The 27,418-nt window shown below is 37.8% G+C and overlaps 1 protein-coding gene across 2 annotated transcripts in view; it reads left to right on the top strand.

The window, feature by feature from the left end:
- LOC128695186 (coiled-coil domain-containing protein 39) overlaps positions 1–23,112 on the top strand; it is a 32,823-nt gene extending 9,711 nt beyond the window's left edge. For both annotated transcript variants that reach the window (XM_053785684.2, XM_053785685.2), the window contains exons 9-18: positions 4,148–4,254; positions 6,679–6,826; positions 11,039–11,178; positions 12,548–12,623; positions 13,052–13,211; positions 16,464–16,570; positions 17,063–17,248; positions 18,988–19,163; positions 19,748–19,992; positions 21,675–23,112. In XM_053785684.2, coding sequence (XP_053641659.1) covers positions 4,148–4,254; positions 6,679–6,826; positions 11,039–11,178; positions 12,548–12,623; positions 13,052–13,211; positions 16,464–16,570; positions 17,063–17,248; positions 18,988–19,163; positions 19,748–19,992; positions 21,675–21,751 — 1,422 coding nt within the window. In that variant the 3' untranslated portion in view covers positions 21,752–23,112. The remainder of the gene's footprint in view (positions 1–4,147; positions 4,255–6,678; positions 6,827–11,038; positions 11,179–12,547; positions 12,624–13,051; positions 13,212–16,463; positions 16,571–17,062; positions 17,249–18,987; positions 19,164–19,747; positions 19,993–21,674) is intronic.
- Positions 23,113–27,418: the final 4,306 nt, after the last annotated feature.

Raw genomic sequence — 27,418 nt, 5'->3', positions numbered from 1 at the left:
GTGAAAGTTTTCTTTGTATTCTTCATAGGTATTGAGTGTAATATACTACTGTACAGTAATGGGAGCAATCCTATTATCTGTCTCAGTGCTGGAGGCAACGATGTTGGCAGACGTAGGAGTGAGGACCTGATTAGCAGGTATAGGTCAGCAATAGAAATAATTAGAAGTAAGGGTGGGAACCCTCTCATATGTGGTATTTTGCCAAGGAGGGGAGTTGGAAATGAATGGTTGTCCAGGGCAATTGGTGTCAATTGCTGGCTGGACAAATAGTGTAAGGAAAATGCAGTAACATTCATTGACAACTGGGACCTCTTCTATGGCAGAAATGACATGTTTACTAGGGATGGGGTTCACTTATCTAGGTGTGGGGTGGGAGCACTGGCAACTGCAGTGGAGGGAGCAGTTAGGACTTTAAACTAGGAATAGTTAGTGGTATGGGTTTTGGCAGGAAAGCAGTGAAGTCCCAGTGTAGTAATATTACGAGTTCTAGGGGAACTAGTAATAATAAGAACGAGATAGATATTGAAAAGCCAGGGACCTTGGGTGATAAGGACAGTAATAGGTTTAGTAGAAAAATAGAAATGAGCAGGAAGGGTAAAGAGAAAGGAGAGTCTTTCAATGTTTATTATGCTAATTGCCGTAGTGCTAGGAATAAGATGGACGAGTTGAGATTAGTTGCTAGTGTAGGTAACATTGATGTATTTGCCTTAACTGAGACGTGGTTTAATTCAAAAAGTCGGGACATGCCTGCGGAATGTCATATTCAGGGTTTTAAATTGTTCCAAGAAGATAGAAGTATTGGGAGGGGGGGTGGGGTGGCATTGTATGTCCGAGATCGCTTGAACTGTTGCATAAAAACGGGTATTAAGTCTGAAGTAACACATACAGAGTCTGTTTGGATAGAATTTTCAGAGGGGCGTGAAAAACTGATTTTAGGAGTGATATACCGTCCCCCAAACTTAGATAGGGACCAAGGGAAACTACTATGGGAGGAAATTGTTAAGGCCACAAGGCACGATAATGTAGTAATTCTAGGAGACTTTAACTTTAGTCATGTTGATTGGAATTTCTTGACTGGGAATTTAGAATCATACGACTTCTTAGAAGTATTTCAGGATTGTTTTTTGAAGCAGTTTGTGACAGAACCTACAAGGGGAAATAACCTGCTTGACTTAGTTATGGCAAACAATGAATCCCTTGTTAATAATTTAGAAATTTCAGAGGAACTGGGTGCTAGCGACCACAAATCAATTACATTTAGCATTGAATGGAAGTACGATAGTAGCGATAACTCAGTAACAGTCCCAGATTTTCGCTTAGCAGATTACGATGGGCTTAGAGAACACTTATCATCTGTTGACTGGGGTAACGAAGAGAGCTATCAATATGACAGTTTTCTGAACACTGTACATGCTGCTCAAAGAGCGTTTATCCCATATAAAGAAATTAGATCAAATAGAAATGACCCAAAATGGATGAATAATAGGCTCAAATATCTACTAGGGCATAAGAAAGGAATTTATAGGCGTATCAAAAGAGGTGAGGGTCATCTTATGAATCAGTATATTGACATTAAGAGGGACATTAAAAAGGGGATAAGAAAAGCTAAAAGGGACTATGAAATTAAAGTTGCTAGGGATTCTAAAACTAACCCAAAAAGTTTTTTCCAGGTCTATAGAACAAAAGTTAGAGATAAGATAGGTCCCCTTAAAAATAACTATGGGCACCTTACTGACAAAGAGAATGAAATGTGCTTGATTTTAAATAATTATTTTCTCTCAGTTTTTACACAGGAAGACACTAACAATATTCCAGTAATTAATTTTTACAGTGGGCTAGAAGAAGATAAATTATGTAACATCACAGTCACCAGTGAGATGGTTGTGAGGCAGATAGACAGACTGAAGCAAAATAAGTCGCCGGGTCCTGATGAGGTTTTTTCAAGGGTTCTTAAGGAATGCAAAATGGAACTCTGTGAACCATTAACTAATATTTTTAATTTATCTCTTCAAACAGGTGTAGTGTCTGATATGTGGAAGATGGCTAATGTAACTCCTATTTTTAAAACAGGGGACAAGTCGTTACCGTCAAATTACCGCCCAATAAGCCTGACCTCAATTGTAGGCAAATTACTAGAGTCAATTATAGCTGAGATTATAAGAAGCCATCTCGATAAGCATAGCTTGATTAATGATACTCAGCATGGATTCACAAGAGGCCGGTCTTGTCTAACTAATTTATTAACTTTCTTCAGTAAAGCTTTTGAGGCTGTTGACCACAATAAAGAATTTGATATTATTTACTTAGATTTTAGTAAGGCTTTTGATAGAGTTCCGCACCATAGACTGTTAAAGAAAGTGGCAGCTCATGGCATTGGGGGAAAAGTGCTCTCGTGGATCGAGTCATGGCTCACTGACAGGAAGCAGAGAGTGTCCATAAATGGGGTTAAATCCGAGTGGGGATCTGTAACAAGTGGCGTTCCACAGGGATCAGTCTTGGGCCCGTTGTTGTTTATAATATATATCAATGATCTTGATGAGGGAATTACTAGTGATATGAGCAAATTCGCCGATGACACAAAGATAGGTAGGATAATTGATTCAAACGTAGATGTTAGGGAACTTCAGGAGGATTTAAACAAACTCTATTCTTGGTCAGAAAAGTGGCAGATGCAGTTCAATGTAGATAAATGCAAGGTTCTGAAGCTTGGGAGTGCCCATAACCCTAGTACTTATAAATTAAATGATGTAGAACTTAGCCATACAGATTGCGAAAAGGACTTGGGGGTTATGGTGAGCAGCAACCTTAAACCAAGACAGCAATGCCTAAGCGTACGTAATAAGGCAAATAGATTACTGGGATTTATATCAAGAAGTGTAAGCAACAGAAGTCCAGAGGTCATACTGCAGCTTTATACATCATTAGTAAGGCCTCACCTAGATTATGCAGCTCAGTTCTGGTCTCCGTATTACAAAATCACTCTTTGATATTCCTCGTGTCCATCTCACGCTATGCAAAAACTCAATGCACATAAAAGGCCCTAAAATCTGGAATTCATTACCTGTAAATATAAAAGAAACACTACCTGTTTATAAATTCAAGTCTCTTCTCAAAGATCACTTACTCACCCAAAACCAAATAAATACTGAATAACTGAACCTTATAAATTGTATATCTTAAATGTTTCTCACAATTATATCACATAAATGTTAAACCTAAAACCCAATCTAACTTTATTATTTTTTAAATTCACTACCTAACAGAATACTCCATTCTACTGAATTTACAACAATGCATGCAACCATATGACCTGTCTTTGTAATACTCACTTGTGCTTTATAGTAATCAGTTTACATTAATGTTTTTCACTGATTTCATCATTGCTTAGTTAATCTTAAGTTAATTTTAAGCCAGCCCGTAATGCTATGCATAGTATAAGTGGCTTTGGCATGCTGCTCTTATCTGTATTTTTTTTTGTACCTCTGTAAGTGTGCTCAAATTATAAATAAATAAATAAATAAATAAATTCGTTAGAAAACATTCAGCGTAGGATGACTAAATTAATACATAGCATCAGAAATCTTCCTTATGAAGAAAGATTGAAGACTCTTAAGTTACATTCACTTGTTAGACAAAGAATGAGGGGAGACCTGATCGAAGTGTATAAGTGGAAGATAGGTATTAATAAAGGGGATATTAATAAGGTCTTGAGGATGTCTCTCCAAGAGAGAACGCGCAGTAATGGATTTAAATTAGATAAGTTTAGATTTAGAAAGGACATAGGAAAGTATTGGTTTGGAAATAGGGTAGTTGATGAGTGGAACAGTCTACCTAGTTGGGTTATTGAGGCTGGGACTTTGGGTAGTTTCAAATCTAGGTTGGATAAGTACATGAGTGGGAGGGGTTGGATTTGAGTGGGACTTTCACATCAGAGCTTATTTCTTGGGTGGCACTGAAAATTGGGTTGGGCAAATGTTTTGTTAGTGGGATGAATTGTAAAGGACCTGCCTAGTATGGGCCAGCAGGCCTCCTGCAGTGTTCCTCCTTTCTTATGTTCTTATGTTCTTATTTTAATTTCATTGAAAAGTTGAAATTTGCTTGATATTATTTGGTACATAGTGTACTAATACATGAAACTGCATTTCAGAATACTCGATCTATTGAACAGGCAAATTTGTTGCAGCATGAAAAATATGCTCAGAAACTCGAAGATGATGTAACTGCAGTGAAGATGAGCAGCAAGAATGCTGAAAGGTAAGAGTGAAGTGACTATTTTTGTAGATAGATATTTGTCTGAATGGAACCAAAATATTGATTTTCTTGCATTAACTTAAACCATTATGTTTCTGCAGTCTTGAACATATTTTTCATTTTTATTAACCAGAGTCATTAGCTTACTAACATATAGCTAGTTTTTTTTTCAGGTTAGAAAACAAATGTCTTCAGTAGACTCATTGTTGAATTTCTCAAGTTCACAGAAACTTAAAACTGATTTCCATATTTCTTCATCAGTTTTAACTATATTTTAAGACCCTAACCTGTGGTGCATCAAGTGGTCATAAGTTCATTTTGTTTATTAGTTGTCTTGTCAGTGTAACAGAGAATGTAATTGCAGATATTCTAATACCATGCTAAACATCAATGTATTTGATTGTAAAATCAACCTAAAAAAATCAGAATTTGAGTTGGTGGCCAAATAAAGCATCAGAGAAGGTTGAGCAGGTGTGTGAATGGGGAATCATGTACAGTATACGTATACACAAATAACCCACACATAGGAGGAGGGACCGATCTACTGTGAAACTAATGAAGCTTAAGTTTCAGGGCCACTGATCACTGAGGGGCTCCAGAAGTGACTTTAGTTCACATTGCTTATTAAAAATTTTCAGAATACTGTAGGGGAGGTTTTTTTTTTTATCTCCTTCACCATCTGTGTCATGGTACTATGGGTTTGAAGTCACTGTCCATGCTGTAGTACTATACCATGAGCTCAGCTCACTCAGATTAAGTAAATAAGTAAGTTTATTCAGGTATACACAAATACAGTTATTTATCATACATAGCAGCATATGTGTAGAGAACCTAGGATAACCCAAAAAAGTCAAAGTGACTTATTTCCATTTGAGCCCAGATATGACAGAATGGGTCTATGTGGTAATTATGCACCATATAAAAAAAATCCTTCAGAATGCAGTGCATAATGAGAAAAAAAACTGCAACCGTGTTTTCAGTTTAAAACAGAGACTTTGCGGTGTATTTTTGTATGGTTTTAAGGGTTGTATTCTGTTTCTTGGTCTCATTTGATAGAATGGAAGATATGATTTTGATTAGAAATATCTTGAAATTGAGAGCAAAGTAGCAGAAATGTTTGATTTTTGCTGATATTCCTGAGTACACAGATTATATCACTCATTCAGTGCGCATCCAGTTGGTCAGTCTAATACATGTTCAAGAATGCACTGACATTATTTATACAATTACTACAATAATGCAGTAGTCTGCATATCAGTAATTTTTTTATTTTTTTGTGAATAAAAATTTGAAATGAAAAGCAAGCATAATATAGGAGAGGCCTAGGGATAAGACTAATGAACAGAAGAACATTTTTTAGTGCCAGGAATGTCTACATTGTTTATTCTGTATCCTATTTTTAAATTGGCATTTTTTTAATTTTGTGAAAATTACCAAATTACCAGTTTCTAATCACTTTGTATAGTAGTTGATACAGGAAAATGGGCATTTTCTTGTATTCAGTCAATAGAATAGAATGAATACTAGCAAAATACCTTTGAGTTTAGTCAACTGAAGCAATGGAATTGGCCAAAAATAAGGCTTAAATTGGGCAAAATCACCAATGTGTAAATATCGTTGAAACCTTTAAGTTTTCCATCAAATTTTGTACTTTTGGCTTCATTACCTTTGAAAAAAAATTCTTTATCATTTCATAAGAAAAATACCTTTTTTTAATTTCACACTGAAAGGGTGAAAGAATAATAATAATAATGTAGTATAATTTAATACAGTAGTTAAAATAAAAATTAAAAGGTTATTAAAGTATCATGTAGGCTAGCCATTGCTGGTTGCTAAGGGGTCCTCATAACAGTTCAAGCTTCAGGGCCCCAAAAATGTGGGTCCACTACTGCATAGGAAAGAGAAGCTTGTGACAACGTTTTGGTCTGACTTGGACTATTTACAAAGTCACACTAACACAAAAGAGTGAGGGAGCCAGTATACATAGGAGAGGGGAGACATGGATGGGACCAAAAGAGGAAGAAGAAGTAGTGGTAGTGGTAAGGCTGGTAGTGGAAGAAGTAGTAGTAGAAGTAATACTGGTAGTAGAGAATAGGGAGAGTAGTTTAGTGGCACAAGAAAGAAAGGGAAATGAAGGGAGGCAAAAGTAATGGTAGTAGCAATAGTATTAGAAATGGAATGGTAGTTGTAGTAGTAGTAGAAGTTGGGTCAGTCTAAGAACAAGAAAAAGGTATAATAATACATAATAATAATACCTTTATTTCTACAAGTACATGTACAAGGTATTTAGACCTAGCTGACATCAATGTTTTTCATGTACAGTATATTTGATCATTGTTGTAATGAGGTCACTGGCATTTAAAAAATTGCCTATTGAAAATATTCTTTTAGCGATCTCTCTTTTTATACACTATGTGAACTTTCCAGAGAACGGGCAAAACTAGCTAATAGTTGTGAAGAGCTATTGGTGGATGTGAGTTTAACACAGCTTCATCTCCAACAACGAATGGCACAGCTGCAAACTGTTGTCAACAAGATATCCAGACTCTCACAAGACAAGATAGATATGGAAAAGGTTTGAAGTATATTATCTTACTGTGATAACATTGATTATGTATACACTATATTAGAATAATAATAACAATAATAATATACAAACTCATAATATATAATATATACACTCATCTGAGTTTTCTTTGATTTTATCTTAATAGTTCTTGGTCTTATTACTTTTCCTTTTATATCCATGGGGAAGTGGAATAAGGATCTTTCCTCCGTAAGCCATGCGTGTTGTAAAAGTCAACTAAAATGCCGGGAACAGTGGGCTAGTAACCCCTTTTCCTGTAAAGATTACTAAAAAGAATAAGAAGAAGAAAATTGTCAAAGTGGGAAGTCTGAATGTGCGTGGATGTTGTGCAAATGATAAGAAAGAGATAATTGTGGATGTTATAAATGAGAAGAAGCTGGATGTCCTGGCTTTAAGTGAAACAAAGCTGAAGGGGGTGGGAGAGTTTCAATGGAGAGGAATAAATGGGATTAGGTCAGTGGTTTCAAATAGAGTTAGAGCTAAAGAAGGAGTAGCAATAATGTTGAAGGATAAGCTATGGCAGGAAAAGAGGGACTATAAATGTATTAATTCAAGGATTATGTGGAGTAAACTAAAGATTGGATGTGAAAAGTGGGTTATAATAAGCGTGTATGCACCTGGAGAAGAGAGAAGTGTAGAGGAGAGAGAGAGATTTTGGGAAATGTTGAGTGAATGCGTGGGGAGTTTTGAATCAAGTGTGAGAGTAATGGTGGTTGGGGATTTCAATGCTAAAGTGGGTAAAAATGTTATGGAGGGAGTAGTAGGTAAATTTGGGGTGCCAGGGGTAAATGTAAATGGGGAGCCTTTAATTGAGCTATGTGTAGAAAGAGATTTGGTAATAAGTAATACATATTTTATGAAAAAGAGGATAAATAAATATACAAGGTATGATGCAGCACATAATGAAAGTAGTTTATTAGATTATGTATTGGTGGATAAAAGGTTGATGGGTAGGCTCCAGGATGTACATGTTTATAGAGGGGCAACTGATATATCGGATCATTATTTAGTTGTAGCTACAGTTAGAGTAAGAGGTAGATGGGAAAAGAGGAAGGTGGCAACAACAAGTAAGAGGGAGGTGAAAGTGTATAAACTAAGGGAGGAGGAAGTTCGGGTGAGATATAAATGACTATTGGCAGAAAGGTGGGCTAATGCAAAGATGAGTAGTGGGGGGGTTGAAGAGGGTTGGAATAGTTTTAAAAATGCAGTATTAGAATGTGGGGCAGAAGTTTGTGGTTATAGGAGGGTGGGGGCAGGAGGAAAGAGGAGTGATTGGTGGAATGATGAAGTAAAGGGTGTGATAAAAGAGAAAACGGTAGCTTATGAGAGGTTTTTACAAAGCAGAAGTGTTATAAGAAGAGCAGAGTATATGGAGAGTAAAAGAAAGGTAAAGAGAGTGGTGAGAGAGTGCAAAAGGAGAGCAGATGATAGAGTGGGAGAGGCACTGTCAAGAAATTTTAATGAAAATAAGAAAAAAATTTGGAGTAAGTTAAACAAGTTAAGAAAGCCTAGGGAAAGTATGGATTTGTCAGTTAAAAACAGAGTAGTGGAGTTAGTAGATGGGGAGATGGAGGTATTAGGTAGATGGCGAGAATATTTTGAGGAACTTTTAAATGTTAAGGAAGAAAGAGAGGCAATAATTTCATGCACTGGTCAGGGAGGTATACCATCTTTTAGGAGTGAAGAAGAGCAGAATGTAAGTGTGGGGGAGGTACGCGAGGCATTACGTAGAATGAAAGGGGGTAAAGCAGCTGGAACTGATGGGATCATGACAGAAATGTTAAAAGCAGGGGGGGGGGGATATAGTGTTGGAGTGGTTGGTACTTTTGTTTAATAAATGTATGAAAGAGGGGAAGGTATCTAGGGATTGGCAGAGAGCATATATAGTCCCTTTATATAAAGGGAAAGGGGACAAAAGAGACTAAAAATTATAGAGGAATAAGTTTACTGAGTATACCAGGAAGTGTACGGTAGGGTTATAATTGAAAGAATTAGAGGTAAGACAGAATGTAGGATTGCGGATGAGCAAGGAGGTTTCAGAGTGGGTAGGGGATGTGTAGATCAAGTGTTTACATTGAAGCATATATGTGAACAGTATTTAGATAAAGGTAGGGAAGTTTTTATTGCATTTATGGATTTAGAAAAGGCATATGATAGAGTGGATAGAGGAGCAATGTGGCAGATGTTGCAAGTATATGGAATAGGTGGTAAGTTATTAAATGCTGTAAAGAGTTTTTATGAGGATAGTGAGGCTCAGGTTAGGGTGTGTAGAAGAGAGGGAGACTACTTCCCGGTAAAAGTAGGTCTTAGACAGGGATGTGTAATGTCACCATGGTTGTTTAATATATTTATAGATGGGGTTGTAAAGGAAGTAAATGCTAGGGTGTTCGGGAGAGGGGTGGGATTAAATTTTGGGGAATCAAATTCAAAATGGGAATTGACACAGTTACTTTTTGCTGATGATACTGTGCTTATGGGAGATTTTAAAGAAAAATTGCAAAGGTTAGTGGATGAGTTTGGGAATGTGTGTAAAGGTAGAAAGTTGAAAGTGAACATAGAAAACAGTAAGGTGATGAGGATATCAAATGAATTAGATAAAGAAAAATTTGATATCAAATTGGGGAGGAGGAGTATGGAAGAAGTGAATGTTTTCAGATACGTACTTGGGAGTTGACGTGTCGGCGGATGGATTTATGAAGGACAAGGTTAATCATAGAATTGATGAGGGAAAAAAGGTGAGTGGTGCGTTGAGGTATATGTGGAGTCAAAAAACGTTATCTATGGAGGCAAAGAAGGGAATGTATGAAAGTATAGTAGTACCAACACTCTTTTATTGGTGTGAATCTTGGGTGGTAAATGCAGCAGCGAGGAGACGGTTGGAGGCAGTGGAGATGTCCTGTTTAAGGGCAATGTGTGGTGTAAATATTATGCAGAAAATTCGGAGTGTGGAAATTAGGAAAAGGTGTGGAGCTAATAAAAGTGTTAGTCAGAGAGCAGAAGAGGGGTTGTTGAGGTGGTTTGGTCATTTAGAGAGAATGGATCAAAGTAGAATGACATGGAAAGCATATATATCTACAGGGGAAGGAAGGTGGGGTAGGGGTCATCCTCGAAAGGGTTGGAGAGAGGGGGTAAAGGAGGTTTTGTGGGCAAGGGGCTTGGACTTCCAGCAAGCGTGCATGAGCGTGTTAGATAGGAGTGAATGGAGACGAATGGTACTTGGGACCTGAAGATCTGTTGGAGTGTGAGCAGGGTAATATTTAGTGAAGGGATTCAGGGAAACCGGTTATTTTCATATAGTTGGACTTGAGTCCTGGAAATGGGAAGTACAATGCCTGCACTTTAAAGGAGGGGTTTGGGATATTGGCAGTTTGGAGGGATATGTTGTGTATCTTTATATGTGTATGCTTCTAAACTGTTGTATTCTGAGCACCTCTGCAAAAACAGTGATAATGTGTGAGTGTGGTGAAAGTATTTTCTTTTTGGGGATTTTCTTTCTTTTTTTGGGTCACCCTGCCTCGGTGGGAGATGGCCGACTCTTGAAAAAAAAAAAAATCTTTATTTCTACAAGTACATGTATAAGGTATACAGGCCTAGCTGACATCAGTGACATGCTGCTATATAGACAGCCCCTTCTTATGCAGCATTTCGGGAAAATTAGCTCAATTTTGTCCCCAGGATGCAATCAACACCAATCGACTAACACCCAGGTACCCATTTTACTGATAAGTGAACATGGATGGTAGGTATCTTAAGGAAACACATCCTAATGTCTCCAGCCATACTGGGGATCAATCCCAGACCTAGAGATTGAGAATTCAGTATGAAGGAAATTTGTGAAGCACTGACAAGTTTAAATGTGGGAGAAGCTGTATGAGACTGGGATTAAGACATATGGTAGAAGTTGGAAGTAGGTTGGGGGTAAAAGCTTGGAATGACTGCTGCATTTCTTCAAAGTAATTACCTGTATAGTGCTTGAACTCTAAAGGAGGGATTTGGGAAATTTGCTGTTTGGGGGGGACATCTGAACTGTCATATCTGTGTGCCTCTGAAAAGACAGTGATAGTGTGAATGATGGTTAAAGTGTTTAGTTTTAGGGTCACTCTGCCTTGGTGGGAGACAGCCAGCAGGTTAAAAAAAAATAATGTATTTTGCTTAGAAAATATTTTAGTTGTTTTTCACGATAATTATTTTTTCTTTCAGTTAGTATCAGAGCAGATTAGCAGTGTGAAGATCCGTATCGATGAAGCGGACATGAATCTAAGGGGCCTAAGCAGTGAGATGCACCGTTTATCTCTACAGTTGCATGAAGTTTCCACCAGAATCCTTCAGCTGAAAGACAAGTATGTATGATTATATCAGTATGATCCTCCATGATGTTGTATATTGCAACATATCTGGTAAGTTTTATAAGTGATACAGCTATTGAATGAATTTTTTTTTTTTTCAACAAGTCAGCCGCCTCCCACCGAGGCAGGGTGACCCAAAAAAGAAAGAAAATCCCCAAAAAGAAAATGCTTTCATCATCATTCAACACTTTCACCACACTTACACATAATCACTGTTTTTGCAGAGGTGCTCAGAATACAACAGTTTAGAAGCATATATGTATAAAGATACACAACATATCCCTCCAAACTGCCAATATCCCAAACCCCTCCTTTAAAGTGCAGGCATTGTACTTCCCATTTCCAGGACTAAAGTCCGACTATATGAAAATAACCGGTTTCCCTGAATCCCTTCACTAAATATTACCCTGCTCACACTCCAACAGATCGTCAGGTCCCAAGTACCATTCGTCTCCATTCACTCCTATCTAACACGCTCACGCACGCTTGCTGGAAGTCCAAGCCCCTTGCCCACAAAACCTCCTTTACCCCCTCTCTCCAACCCTTTCGAGGACGACCCCTACCTCGCCTTCCTTCCCCTATAGATTTATATGCTTTCCATGTCATTCTACTTTGATCCATTCTCTCTAAATGACCAAACCACCTCAACAACCCCTCTTCTACCCTCTGACTAATACTTTTATTAACTCCACACCTTTTCCTAATTTCCACACTCCGAATTTTCTGCATAATATTTACACCACACATTGCCCTTAGACAGGACATCTCCACTGCCTCCAACCGTCTCCTCGCTGCTGCATTTACCACCCAAGCTTCACACCCATATAAGAGTGTTGGTACTACTATACTTTCATACATTCCCTTCTTTGCCTCCATAGATAACGTTTTTTGACTCCACATATACCCTAATGCACCACTCACCTTTTTTCCCTCATCAATTCTATGATTGACCTCATCCTTCATAAATCCATCCGCCGACACGTCAACTCCCAAGTATCTGAAAACATTTACTTCTTCCATACTCCTCCTCCCCAATTTGATATCCAATTTTTCTTTATCTAAATTGAATGAGTTATAGTATATGCTAAATGTATTCCATTTTTGGGTCACCTTGTCTTGGTAAGAAATGGCCAAGTTGATCAAATAATCTGTGATGATGGAAAAATAACTATGAAGATAACACAGCATGTGCTGAGAGAAAGCAGCATTATTTGGGATGCATGGCTGGTAAACATTACTACTACCCTGTATGTATTGTAATAATAATCAGTGATGTACAGCAATAAGAAGCTTTAACAAATAGCACATTGTTTCAACATATGGAGGTTTCAGTAGTACTGACGAGTTTGTGTTTATATTACAGGCATACAAAAGTAAAATGCAGCATTGACACTTCAGAAGGAGATGAAGTAATATCTACTGCTCATGTTTTTCTTAAGGTATGATAACGCATTGTAAAGAATACATGCTCGTGTATCCCATGTCATTGTTCTAATACTGAAAAGTATTTGTAGTATCCTTTTGGCATCTTTTTGTTTTTTTAGTTTACAGCTGTAGTCTCTTGTATATAGTTAATTTACCCCATCCTAATACCTCTGAATCAAGCTAGTGTAAATGTTGGGTGTGTTTGCTCATCATGAGTACATGTGAACCTGCCCGGCTGGGGCAGTTCGCTAAAATCTTGTAATGTATATTGGGTACAGATTGATTTAATGCAAATAGGATGTCACTGTCACTTCAAATAGGATGTCACTGTAGATAGTAGAAGAAAATTATAACTCGTTTAAGTTTCATTAATTCTGAATAACAATCTATTTACCCAATACTCTTTTAACTCTCTCACTACAATTATTTTTTCATTGTGCAGGTTGCTAGTGAGCGTGCAGGCTTGCAGGAGACAGGAGATCTGCTGGATTTAGAAGTGAGAAAAGCAGAAGAAGAGGTGGAAGCTTTACAGCAAATGGTAGCACTAATCAGCATTGAAGGACAACAGTACCGCTCACAGTTGCATGATATTCTCTATCACAGTAAGTTCTAAGCGTGGAAACAATTATTTCTGTACTCTGTTGTTAATGACTTCATGTTTACAGGTGCTTCTTGACTTACGATGGGGTTACATTCTAACCGACCCATTGTAAGTTGACAGTATCTTAAGTCAAATGTGACATGTTAAAAAAAACTAAGTTAATAATTACTGTCACTGAACAAGTAAATAAACAAATAATTACTGTAACTAAATACCAATATTAGTAAGTAAGTAAGTAAGTAGTATGAATGAATGAATACAAGTTATGGAAATGGAAATCTTTTAGGAGTGAAGAAGAGCAGGATGTGAGTGTGGGGGAGGTGCATGAGGCATTATGTAGAATGAAATGGGGTAAAGCAACTGGAACTGATGGGATCATGACAGAAATGTTAAAAGCAGGGGGAAATACAGTATTGGAGTGGTTGGTATTTTTGTTTAATAAATGTATAAAAGAGGGGAAAGTACCTAGAGATTGGCAGGGAGCGTGTATAATTCCTTTATATAAAGGGACAGGGGACAAAAGAGATTGTAAAAATTATAGGGGAATAAGTTTACTGAGTATACCAGGAAAAGTGTATGGCAGGGTTACATATTATTAGAAGAATTAGAGGTAAGACAGAGAGCAGGATTGAGGATGAGCAGGGAGGCTTTAGAATGGGTAGGGGATGTGTAGATCAGGTGTTTATATTGAAGCGTATATGTGAACAGTATTTAGATACAGGTAGGGAAGTTTTATTTGCATTTATGAATTTAGAAAAGGCATATGATAGAGTGGATAGGGGAGCAATGTGGCAGATGTTAGAAGTGTGTGGAATAGGTAGTAAGTTACTAAATGCTGTAAAGAGTTTTTATGAGGATATTGAGGCTCGGATTAGAGTGTGTAGGAGAGAGAGATTACTTCCCAGTAAAAGAAGGTCTTAGACTGGGATGTGTAATGTCACCATAGTTGTTTAACATATTTATAGATTGGGTTGTAAAGGAAGTAAATGCTAGGGTGTTGGGGAGAGGGGTGGGATTAAATTATGGGGAATCAAATACAGAATGGGAGTTGACACAGTTACTTTTTGCTAATGATACTCTGCTTTTGGGAGATTCTAAAGAAAATCTGCTAAGGTTAGTAGATGAGTTTGGGAAGGTGTGTGAAGGTAGAAAGTTGAAAGTGAATATAGTTAAGGGTAAGGTGATGGGGGTATCAAACGATTTAGACAAAGAAAAATTGGATATCACATTGGAGAGAGGGAGTGTGGAGGAAGTGAATGTTTTTAGATATTTGGGAGTTGACTTGTCAGCAGATGGGTTTATGAAAGATGATGTAAACCATAGAATTGATGAAGGAAAACAGGTGAGTGGTGCATTGAGGTATCTGTGCAGACAAAGAACATTATCCATGGAGGCAAAGAAGGGAATGTACGAGAGTATAGTGGTACCAACACACTTATATGGGTGTGAAACATGGGTTGTAAATTCTGCAGCGAAGAGGCGGCTGGAGGCAGTGGAGATGTCATGTCTAGGGGCAATGTGTGGTGTAAATAGTATTATGCAGAGAATTCGTAGTGTGGAAATTAGAAGGAGGTGTGGAGTTACTAAAAGTATTAGTCAGAGGGCTGTAGAGGGGCTGTTGAGGTGGTTTGGTCATTTAGAGAGAATGGAGCAAAGTAGAATGACTTGGAGAGCATGTAAATCTGTTGGGGAAGGGAGGCAGGATAGGGGTTGTCCCCAAAAAGATTGGAGGGAGGGGGGTAAAAGAGGTTTTGTGGGCGAGGGGCTTGGACTTCCAGGAAGCGTGTGTGAGCATGTTAGATAGGAGTGAATGGAGACGAATGGTTTTTGGGACCTGACGAGCTGTTGGAGTGTGAGCAGGGTAATATTTTGTGAAGAGATTCAGGGAAACCAGTTAGCCGGACTTGAGTCCTGGAAATGGGAAGTATAATGCCTGCACTTTAAAGGAGGGGTTTAGGATATTGGCAGTTTGGAGGGATGTCTAAACTGTCTTATCTGAGCACCTTTTGCAAAGACAGTGATTATGTATAAGTGATGGTGAAAGTGTTGAATGAAGATGACACTTTTTTCTTTCTTTTTGGGTTTTTCTTTCTTTTTGGGTCACCCTGCCTCGGTGGGAAATGGCCAACGTGTTAAAAACAAAAGTTATGGACTTGCCGCCTTCATCCTGGGTAATTATCTCAAGTTTCATCTCCAAAATAATTGTATTTGGGCCATCATAAAGTCAAAATATCGTAAGTCGAACCATCATTAGTCGAGGAGCACCTGTATATTGATTTAAATACTGCTAGACAGATTATCCATATTATGTATTGTAATTTCATACAAAAATGTATACATATAGTTTTCTTCATATTAATTTAATCTAATTTACTTATACTAATTTGAAGTACCTGTAACATCTTACTCTAAGCAACTGGTTTGGAAACACAGTAGCTTGTTAATGCATACTTTGAGGTAGGACATATGCTGAGCTTACTTTTAGCCAAGAAAATGCTCTCCTGTTTTAGGTTATACTGATTAATAGTGTACTGTATTGTTATATGCATGGAAAACACTAAACATATGTAGCTCATTCATTGATACACAGCAAGGTTGAGAGAAACAGTACAGGGAGGTAGGTGGTGTGTAGGGAAGGACATCATAGCAGAAAGGATTGATACAGGGGTTTACAGTTGATATAGCAAATTGATGTCATTTAAAATTATAGAGAAAATTGCTGTTGCCGGTGTACAAGAGACGATAGTATGTCAGGGCACTGAGGAAATTTCTTGTTAACCATATGTTCCAGCAATTTGCAGATAGAGGTCAGTAAGGGGATGGATTGCATCCCATTGACCAAGACTGCTGCAGTTTACAATTGAAGGGATAAAATTCAAACCAGATCCAATTAAAGAGTTTTAGCAGAAAATTCAATACTGAAGGGTGCAAGAGATACAGTGTTCAGATATGTACTTCATCTGGCAAACTCATGAGGGCAGTGCCCATTTAGTCTTCAGTTACTGCCACCCTGGTATAGGATACCCCTGACAGCATGGCTCAAGACATTTCTAAAGACAGTGATCCTCTGTTATGCTGTCACAGTATTGCCTGGCAGGAAGTGTTACAGTTTGCAACTGAAAAAGACTAGAGTTGGCTATATGGTAGTGAACTTGTACTCAACCTTGTTACATCAGACAGCTGCATCTCATGTAGAAAAAAATGATGTGACTCATTTTTGTAATAAAATTAAACTGTTTATTCATGGCAACAGGTGAGGAAGAAAAAGAAAGAGTAGTTCTAGAGGAGAAGCTTGCAGCATTGGAGGATGAAATCTTGGTGTGGCAAACCTTGTTGCAACAGGCACAGAAAGACTTGCAGGTAATGTAGTACTGTATCTGTCAGTGATTATTTTATTTCCTTTCATTTTTGACAAAAAATATTGTGACCCAATACTTGTTCGCAATTTCACCATTCACTGATTAAAACTTTTCAGGCACAAATTTGTGTTATGTTTTATGAGGGCAGTGGATTTCTTGGCAATTTTACCACATGCCCATATATTATAGAGAAAATTACATATAAACAAAAAATCATAAATATCACCTTTCCTACATAAAAAACTGCCGCTCTCAGTTAGTCAGGTACTACAGATAGTCGTCAGCTTATGACTGGGTTAGGTTCCGACCGACTGGTTATAAGTTGAGTTGGACATAAGCCGGATAGGCATTGTAATTACTTAATTTATAATCTTTATATCACCTTTTTTCTTTATTTTTTTTATCTTAGAAAAGATTTATATGTACATGTATACTACTACAATATTTTGAGTTGTGGTCTACCTTCAGTTTTTCATGCTATTTCTTTGCCCAGGGTACCCAGGATAGGCTACACGAGGTGGAATTGCAAGTGCATGCTGTGGAGGAACTTTTACGAGAAAAGAATATACATATGACTGCAGTTCAACGTGAGATTGAAATTCAACACACTAAAGCTCGACATGCTACTCAGGCAGTCTCAAATCTTCAGTGGAGAACCAGAAGAAAATCTTTACAACAGGTATATTTGTATTATTTCAGTTAGCAGAATTGCACACATAAACTGTGTTTGTCACTCATTATGAAAATTTTAAACAGTCAGAATAGTCTAGACCATAATAACTTAAAACATTCTCTGATTTTCTTTATCACTTATGAGCTCAGAATGTTAATAAGACACCCCAGCAAGCACCTGGAGTATACCTGGAGAGTATTCTGGGGTGCCCCGGTGGCCTGGTGGCTAAAAGCTCCCGCTTCACACACGGAGGGCCCGGGTTCGATTCCCGGCGGGTGGAAACATTCCGACACGTTTCCTTACACCTGTTGTCCTGTTCACCTAGCAGCAAATAGGTACCTGGGTGTTAGTCGACTGGTGTGGGTCGCATCCTGGGGGACAAGATTAAGGACCCCAATGGAAATAAGTTAGACAGTCCTTGATGATACACTGACTTTCTTGGGTTATCCTGGGTGGCTAACCCTCCGGGGTTAAAAATCCGAATGAAATCTTATCTTATCTTATCTTAACACCTCTGTGGCCCAGTCCATGACCAGGCCTCGCAGTGGATCAGGGCATGATCAAGCAGGCTGTTACTTCCAGCTGTATGCAAATCCCCTGAGCCTAACCGGGATAATTTGACTTCTATGTGACCTCTCAAATGCCATGTACACAGAAAAATGGTACCTGTAATCAATTAAATAATGTTAGTAACTCTAGCATTTACCCTAGGGGGTCGCTATATTTTCTGGGGTTTCCCTAACTAGTCTTAATATACATATACGTACACTAAAAAGTTACTAGCTTCTGGACTAAATACTCAAGGGATGATTTACTTAGCAATCTTGTCTGCTATGTACCCTAGTTTGGGCTCTTGGTCCACTCATAACCCATAGGTAAATTACCCCTGTGTTCCCCAAAATAATTACGGCCACCTATTATTAAAGTGAAAATGATCAGTAATCTCTTGGATGGGAGCCTAGTGTATTCATACACTCCTGGAATGCCTCTACTTCTTTTTGTTGGTTGCCAGGTGAGTATTTTGTAAGCATAGGAGGTCAAGCTCAGGTGAACTCTCTTGTTCCTCAATCCACCACTGCACAGTGAACAACATTCTTTGTCTCCACAAACTCTTCAGTGCCCCAACCACTTTTTTCTCTTTGTCAGTTCTATGGGTCACCTCATCTTTTATAGACCTGTCTGCCGATAAGTCCACTTTCAGATATCTTAACACATTCACTTCCTCCATACTCCCTCCTTTCAAACTGATATCTAATCTTTCATTACCTAAATTTTTATTACTCTAGTCACCTTGCTCTTTCCTATGAAATACTCTTTTAAATTCTTCTACCAACTTTTGCAAATTCTTTTCATTTATGTATGTATATATGTATACATATATTGTATGTATAGAGAACTAGTATAATACCTAAACTTCTAGCACAGAATGCTCCAGGAGGGAGTGCCCCTCCCCCCACATGATGTTGAAGGGGTTTTGATCCCCAAAAATTAAATTGTTACCTCCTTCCTTAGATCATACCTGATTACCTCCCATTCCCAAGGAACTATATGATCTCTAAAGGTGTAGTACATCTACTTTCCTCTGAATTTAATAATAACACACAGCAAGTTTATCGCTTTTATCATAACTTTGACTTATTACCAGAGATTTCTTAAGAAAGATTATGCACTGCATGTCTAACCCTTACAATCTGTTCAGTAAGTTTTCTTGATGCATCTTTGTACTTTTAACTCACCCTTTTCAGTATGACATAGAGTTGCGATTAGCACAAGAACGCCTGCGTATGATCAATTCTCTGCTTGGTGATGCTGTGTCATTCCATCCAGAAGCAAGTGAAGCCGTTGTCATATATTGTCAGCAAGTTAACATTCCTCCCCCTGATGTGACAAAGCTAACCAAGAAGGAATCATTTGGATCCAGGTAGAAGTATTTTTTCTTTTATATAACATAATCTACATTCATCACTTTGAGCCACAAGAATATTTAATGAAAATGGCATGTAAGTGACTAGGGATGCAACAGCAAAAAGATTGACAGTATTAATAAAAAAGTGTTAGTGCTAACATAGATCCTTGTGGCACTTTCATTAATTAGGAGAAAAATAAATGAGAAGCCCTCACACATTACCTATATAATGCAACAAGACACAAGAGGTGAAAATAAAAGAATGAATTGATCATACCTTCCTGTCATCTTTACTCTGTTCATTCTCTTCTAAGATATACTGGCATACTAATCTCCCAGGCACTAATGCAATGGAATTTCTATTTGTACAATAAAGACCCCACTGCATTAAATGCCTTCGTACTACTTGTCAGCATCATGCTTCTTTGGGGTATATATCTATCAAGTTGCTGTAGTGCAATCTTATCCTTATCTGGTCTATTTATTTGTGCTTAAATTCATTATAAATCATCAGTACTTTAATGTGTATTCATCTCATGTACAGTAATTGAGATTAATCAGTATTTTTGGATTCACCATATTGACAATTTTGTTTACAGATCAAGCATTGGAACTTTACAGTCTTCAAGAAGCAGCAGCATCAGTCATCCAAGAAGTATATCTCCTGATGCAGCATCCTGGAAATCTCCCACTCACCATTTATCCTTGTCATCACTTCAGTCTGAGGATTCAGGACGAAGTGGATCACCTCATCATGCCAGTGCAAAGACCAAAAGTAGCAGTGGAATTCAAGGAGCAGGCGTGAAGCATATGCCTAAGCCCAAAATAACAGTTTTGAACCCCAGTTAGTACAGTATTTTTTAATTTAATTTTGTCTTAACCCTTTCAGGGTCCAGAGGCCAAATTTCAAAGTGTGCACTAGGGTCCAAGAATTTTCAAAAAATAATTTTGTTATTTTTTCTTATGAAATGGTAGAGAATCTTTTTCTGAAGGTAATAAAACAAAAAGTACGAAATTTGATGGAAAATTGACAAAATTATGCTCTTGCAAATTTTGATGTGTCAGCGATATTTACGCATCGGCGATTTTGCCGACTTTCACTCCCATTTTAGGCCAATTACATTATTCCAGTCGACCAAATTCTTAGCTATTTCACTAGTATTACTTCTATTCTATCGATTGAGCACAAGAAATCGCCAAGTCAACTGTTTCAACTACAAAATAAAGTGATCGGAAATTGGTAATTTGACCAATTTAATGCAAAGTTCAAAATATTCCAATTTCAAAATAGGGTCCAGAATAAACAATGCAGGCATTCCTGGCACTAAACTAACATTTCCTCTGTTCATTAGTTACGTTTTCAGGCTTTACAAGTGAATTCCATTTTGATTTTTTATTCACATAATGAATTTTTATTCAAACCAAAAAATAGAAGATTTACTGTTATGCAATATTGTAATAATTGTATAAATAATATCACCACATTTGTGAACGTATATTAGACCCACTAGCTGGTGTGTATTAGACGTGTGAGGTCATTTGTTTACTCTTGAACATCGGCAAAAATTTAACATTTCCACTACTTTGAGCTCAGTTTCAAGCCATTTCTAGTATTAAAACCAATCAAAATCATCTCTATTTCTATAATATATCTTCCATTCTATCAAATGAGACCAAGAAATCGCAAATGCAGCTATAAAAAAACATACGAAAAAACACTGCAAAGTAGCTGTTTTAATAAAAAATTACGGTCTCAGTTTTTTCTCTCATTATGCACTATGTGCTGCAGGATTTGTTTTATGTGGTGCACACATACCACATAGATGTATTCTCTCATATCTGGGCCCAAATTTACCGCTCACAGCTTATCAGAGTGAGGTGAGCTCATGGCGTAGATCTACGGTTTGGACCCTCAACGTAAAGCCATAGATCTACGGCACAGACCCTGAACAGGTTAAGCTTATTTGAAATTAGTTAAATTTCTTGGAAAATCTAAAGGGCATTTCTTTGTTGAAGATCTCTGAACCACTAGTGAAACAGCAAGCTGTTGGTAGATCACTTTATATCAGTAACAAACTTTGTGATCACTTTTCACACAGCCAGCCCTCAGGGTGTTACAATTAGGAGGGTCACTGAATTGTGATGTCTGTGCATGTCTAGCATGAGTGCTGTGGAATGCTTGACAGTGAAAGTTTCCTTCTTTAGTCCACCCTACCTTAGTGGGAGATAGATAGTGTGGGAAAATAATTGTGATTTGTTTTTTTATGAAATCATAATGTACCTAGACAACAAACCTTGTTTAGGAGCTTTGATCACAGTGGTGGGAAATGATGTCATCATTACAACACACATTCTTCCTGAGAGTTGAAAATAGGTCCCATACTTTTTCAGATAATCTGAACCATCTCACTGTCTAAATTATTACCAGTGTCTTACTCTATAATTCTTTCAAAAATATTACAAGTTTGCTATTTTGTGTTGTATTTCTAATGTTAATAAAAGTATCATTTTCCTTTTTTTTTTCAGGTTTTCCTGCCAGAGAGCTAAAGAGGCATCAGTACCAAGGAAGGAAGCTCTTAAAAAGGCCAACTGTTCATTTATAAACTGTTTTATTATTAATTATAATCAAGAAAAGATAGAATTTCCAGAAGTATCCAGTACTGTATTTTATCATGGAGATTATTTAATTTTGCACATCTACTCTTTATACTGTTTATGTATTTTAATTAGCTAAAGTAATATTTGTTTTCTTAAACTAATTGGGAAATCCCTGCCAGACTTGTTATGCTGTGTACCAATAAGGGTACAGAGTAAGTCTAACTTTCTTAAGCATAATGCTGTTCATGCCTTAAGAATTAGGTACATATATTTACAAAGAGTGTGAATTGAGGATTTCTTGGGCTTTGCAGTAAATATTGAAAGGTACGTACTTTTATTGTGTGAAGTTACCAATGGAATGTTTAATTTTTGCCTCAGAGTTTCAAGCCATCATCACAGTGCATATATTATGTTGATGTTCGTGACTTGGTATTTCTTTAATTTTAGATTTGTTAAATTTTATTTAAGGTATGTGTTTTTAATGTTTTTTCTTTGTTTTTTGTTGTTGAGTTTTTGTTATCTTCATGCCATTATCACAGTGCATACATTGCATTTATGTTGGTAACTTGGTATTATTTTAATTTATGTTGATGTCTTGAATGTTATGTGGGTTGCTTGTTTTTAATTTTGCTCCCTTTTTATTGAGTTTTTGTTTCCTTTGGAATATCTGTTTGGGTTTTATTAGTTTTGGTTATCATTCCATTGTCAGCCTTTTGGTCCTAGTTCTTCAGAAATTTTACAATTCCTTCCTTCCTTTCGGTTTCTTTACACCCAGCATTATTCGATATTGTATTTCTTCAAAATCTAAGCACCTAAGATTTTCTTATGATATTACTCATTTAATATAACCTAAGTACCTCTGATTAATGAATCTGCCTTGGAGATGTACATAACACACTACATTTACTGGCAACCTATTTTATATCAACAGGGGGCACTACTGCCTTCCTCTTCACTCATTTTGAGGCACCTGAGAAAGGTGAAGCAAAGTGTAATTGCTCTTCAGATATGGCTTGCCTAGAATTATTTTGGGGGAGTTAGATTAGATTTAAGTTAATATGTTGGGATATTTCGTGCTAAATTGGCTGAGGCAGTCTGAAGATTTTCAGGCTTCATGTTTGGGCAGAAGTGTTGAGTGTTAACGTATAGGGCACGTTTTTGGCAACATTTGAAATTTCCAGCTTAATGTAGTAATATGTAGCACTTTTTGCCTAGTCAGACTGTATTGATTTATAATTTAGATAAAGCTCTAGGTCATTAGGAGTACATTTGTAAGGTCCTATTATAAATTTATATATTAAGGCATCACTACCCACACTTATCGTTGTATAATTCTCCATCAATAAATAAACACTATATATTTTTATACATGCTTGTAGTATTCTTTATTCCTATGTGATATAATATTCTGAGTAATGTTTATATTCCACATGTTGTTAACAGGCATCAATGAACTCCTACCCATGGCATGTCCAACATCTGATGAATGCCAAAGCAAATGTCTGCTTGCGACACTGCATACTTTTGTCACATTTAAGTACACATGAATTTACATGTAGCTGTAAAAAGTAGCAATTCTCTTTTGGAGATTAAAACTTATAAAAAAAATTGCAAAGCAACTCAGGACATTATCAGCTGAGGAGCTTATTGATTTTTTTTAACATACTGGCCATCTCTCACCAAGGCAGGGTGACCCGAAAGAGAAACACTTTCACCATTGTTTACACTATCATTGTCTTGTCAGAGGAGCACAGATAAGACAATTTAGATGTTCCTCTAAATTGCAAATATCCCAAACCCCTCCTTTCGAGTGCAGGCATTGTACTTCCCACTTCCACGGCTGATCCGGCTAACCATTTTTCCTGAACCCCTTCACAAAATATTACCTTGCTCACACTCCAGAACAACTATGTAGTGTATCTTGTATAAACTGTACTAAGTAACTAAAGAAACTTCATATTAGCATGATCCTTATGTTCACTCTGTACTATACAGTGGACCCCCGGTTAACGATTTTAATCCGTGCAAGAGGTCTCATCGTTATGCGAAATAATCGTTATGCGAATGAATTTTCCCCATAAGAAATAATGGAAATCAAATTAATCCGTGCAAGACGCCCAAAAGTATGAAAAAAAATTTTTTTTACCACATGAAATGTTAATTTTAATACACACAAACTGAAAAAGGCATGCACAATTAAATGACACTTACTTTTATTGAAGATCTGGTGATGATTGATGGGATGGGAGGAGGGGAGAGCATTATCTTCTTACTGTTTAGAAGGGGAATCCCCTTCCATTACGACTTGAGGTAGCAAGTCCTTTTCCGGGGTTACTTCCCTTCTTCTTTTAATGCCACTAGGACCAGCTTGAGAGTCACTGGACCTCTGTCGCACAACAAATCTGTCCATAGAGCTCTGTACCTCCCGTTCCTTTACGATTTGTCTAAAATGGGCCACAACATTGTCATTGAAATAGTCAACAGCACGGCTTGCAACAGCTGTGTCAGGGTGATTTTCATCTATAAAGGTTTGCAGTTCAACCCACTGTGCACACATTTCCTTAATCTTTGAAGTAGGCACAATGGATTCCACAACTGGCATAGGCTTCTCAGGGTTAGCCCCAAACCCTTCAAAATCTTTCTTAATTTCCATACTAATTCTCACCCTTTTTACCACAGGGTTGGCACTAGAAGCTTTCTTGGGGCCCATGGTCACTTATTTTCCAGAAACAGCACCGAAAACACTGTAATAATACGAAATATTCCGAGTGTATGCTTGGATGTTACCGCGGAGGCTGGCTGGTAAACAATGGGACGGCCGGCACATGTGAGGCTGGCTGAGGGCACATTGGACGCGTCTCAGACGAAAATCGGTAAGCGGGTTTTTAATCAGTATGCGCGGCAAAAATTTTGCGATAAAAGTAATCGGTATGCGGAAAAATCGCTATGTGATGCCATCGTTATGCGGGGGTCCACTGTACTTGTGAAATCATAATGACACATTTGCAAATTTACCGAATGGAAGGTTCAAACTTGTGGCAGGCTAGTCCTAAAACTAGCAGGCTAGTCCTAAAACTAGCAGGCTAGTCCTAAATCTAGCAGGCTAGTCCTAAAACTAGCAGGCTGGAGTTTACCTGGAGAGAGTTTCGGGGGTCAATGCCCCTGTGGCCCAGTCTGTGACCAGGCCTCCTGGTGGATCAGCCCCTGATCAACCAGGCTGTTGCTGCTGGCTGCATGCAAACCAACGTACGAGCCACAGCCCGGCTGATCAGGAACTGACTTTAGGTGCTTGTCCAGTGCCAGCTTGAAGACTGCCAGGGGTCTGTTGGTAATCCCCCTTATGTGTGCTGGGAGGCAGTTGAACAGTCTCGGGCCCCTGACACTTATTGTATGGTCTCTTAACGTGCTAGTGACACCCCTGCTTTTCATTGGGGGGATGGTGCATCACTAGTCCTAAAACTAGCAGGCTAGTCCTAAAACTAGCAGGTTAGTCCTAAAACTAGCAGGCTAGTCCTAAAACTAGCAGGTCAGTCCTAAAACTAACAGGCTGGCCCATTATCCATTGTACCACACTGGTCTAACAATATTCACCCAGCTAAGTGTATTGCTATTCATTGAGTCAGTTGGTGACTGTTACTGTCATTTACCAGTCTAGTATATAATTGGTACCATCTTATTGAAGTACGCATTAGCATGAATGGCAGTATGGTATCAGAACTTGTAAATTCTTACCCCAGTTCAATTCCTGGAATGCATGACACTGCAACTGTTTACTGCGGTATTTAAGTTACATTGACAACATTTAGGGTAGAGAGATATTGTGCCTGGAGAATGGGATGGGAGGAATTCAAGTTTGTTTCAAGGAAGTGGAGGATATGTCCAATTCCTTGTATCAAGAGCTCTTGCCTGGTACCAAGATACCATCTACAAGGAGCCAAGGGAGATTATTATACGTATTCATGGTGGAAGCACTAACCCTGCAAAGGTCTTACAACACCAGGAAAGGGAGAGTAGTTTCAGTTCTCTGGATCAAGAGCCCTTCACTGACATCAAGATACCTTGAAGGATCCAAGGAAAATAGCAGCTCTAAATCCTTGAATTAAATCTTTCACTGGCATTAAAGTGCCCCTTCCTCTTAAAGGAGCCAAGAAAAAGGATAGCTCTAAATCCTTGATTCAAGATCCCTTCATTAGCATCAAGGTACCTTTCCCCTATTATTATTACATCTGTGGGGAAGCACTAAACCCAAAGGGGTAATGCAGTGCCTGGGGGGACTGGAAGGCATTCAAGCCCAGTGCAAGGAATTGGGATACTTCCCAGATTGGAGCCTTCCCAAATACAGAGTTAGTTAGTTTAATATGTTTATTATACACCCCATACCCATCCTGTGGGCAGTATTATTATTATTATAATAAAAAAGAAGCGCTAAGCCACAAGGGCTATACAGCCCTGTGGGCAGTAGTCAGAAGATTACAGAGGTACATAATGAGTCCAGAGCAAGTTACTAAGGTAATTAACTCCAGGTAGATCTGGTCACAATCGTGACAAGTTAGGAAGGCAGAGAAGGTGGAAACTGAGGAGTTTGAGGTAATTAAATCAATCAGATCAAATCAAATCAAAGTTTATTCTCTATAAGGATTACAATGCGGGGTTTACAGATTTTGGTTATTGTGTAGTTTACATGTAGTAAAATACTAATTACAGAGGGGGCCTATAGGCCTTTAGCCTAGAGTCCATGTGTTCAATTCATCAATTTTGATGGATTGAATACAGAAATTATGCGTATTCGTGGTATATTCTCTTGTAAGATGTAGGATGAAGGAAGACATGATAAGTTAAAGATACAATGATGAGCATAAATAAGAGATATAAACATTGTTTTGAGAGTGTCCGCCGAAGAATAAAGTTAGGTTCAGAAAGGATGTAGGAAAGTAATGGTTTGGAAATAAAGTGATGAGTGGATGGGTAGCTTCAAATATGAGCTGGATAAAGACATGAGTGACAGGAGCTGGATTTGAGAGAGACTTGCATAACATGAGTTATATAGGTAGCCTTGGCAATGGGTTGGACAAATATTTTGTTAAGAGAGCTTGGGGTTTGAGGAAGACCTGCCTAGTATGGGTCGGTAGGCCTAGTGCAATGATCTTCCAATCTCATTTTCATATTAACCAAGAGAAGACAATGGTATATATAGGAATATAAACACATTAAGTGCAGTGGCAAAGAACATTTGTGTACAATTCAAGACATTTATTACAGAAAACGTTTCTCCACGAGTAGTTTCATCAGTATTGATAAAGTCACTCGTAGAGAAACGTTTCATTTAATAAATGTCCTGAACTGTACACAAGTGTCATTTTCCACAGTTTGTGGGTATTACCAGACCATTTACAATATTAAGAACAGTTATGAAACATTCACAACGAATATTTATCACAGATATGACTCAGGACTTAAATGGAAATGTCACTGACTTTTTTGGGGGTTATTCTGCTAGGTAATTTATACACGTTACTATGTATGAAAATTGTATTTATGTGTACCTGTACCTAAATCAGCCTACTTAATCTGATTTGCTACAATAGCGCTAAACTCGCAGGGGTTACAAAGCGCCTTGGGACATGCGAGGCAATTTGATTCATCCAAGGAAGAGTAGCTCTAATTCTCTGGAT

This window comes from Cherax quadricarinatus, chromosome 35 (genome assembly GCF_038502225.1).
Source record: "Cherax quadricarinatus isolate ZL_2023a chromosome 35, ASM3850222v1, whole genome shotgun sequence".
In the NCBI taxonomy this organism is placed as follows: Eukaryota; Metazoa; Arthropoda; class Malacostraca; order Decapoda; family Parastacidae; genus Cherax; species Cherax quadricarinatus.
The sequence above is the reverse complement of the archived record's forward strand: the minus strand, read 5'-3'. Positions and strand labels throughout refer to the sequence as shown.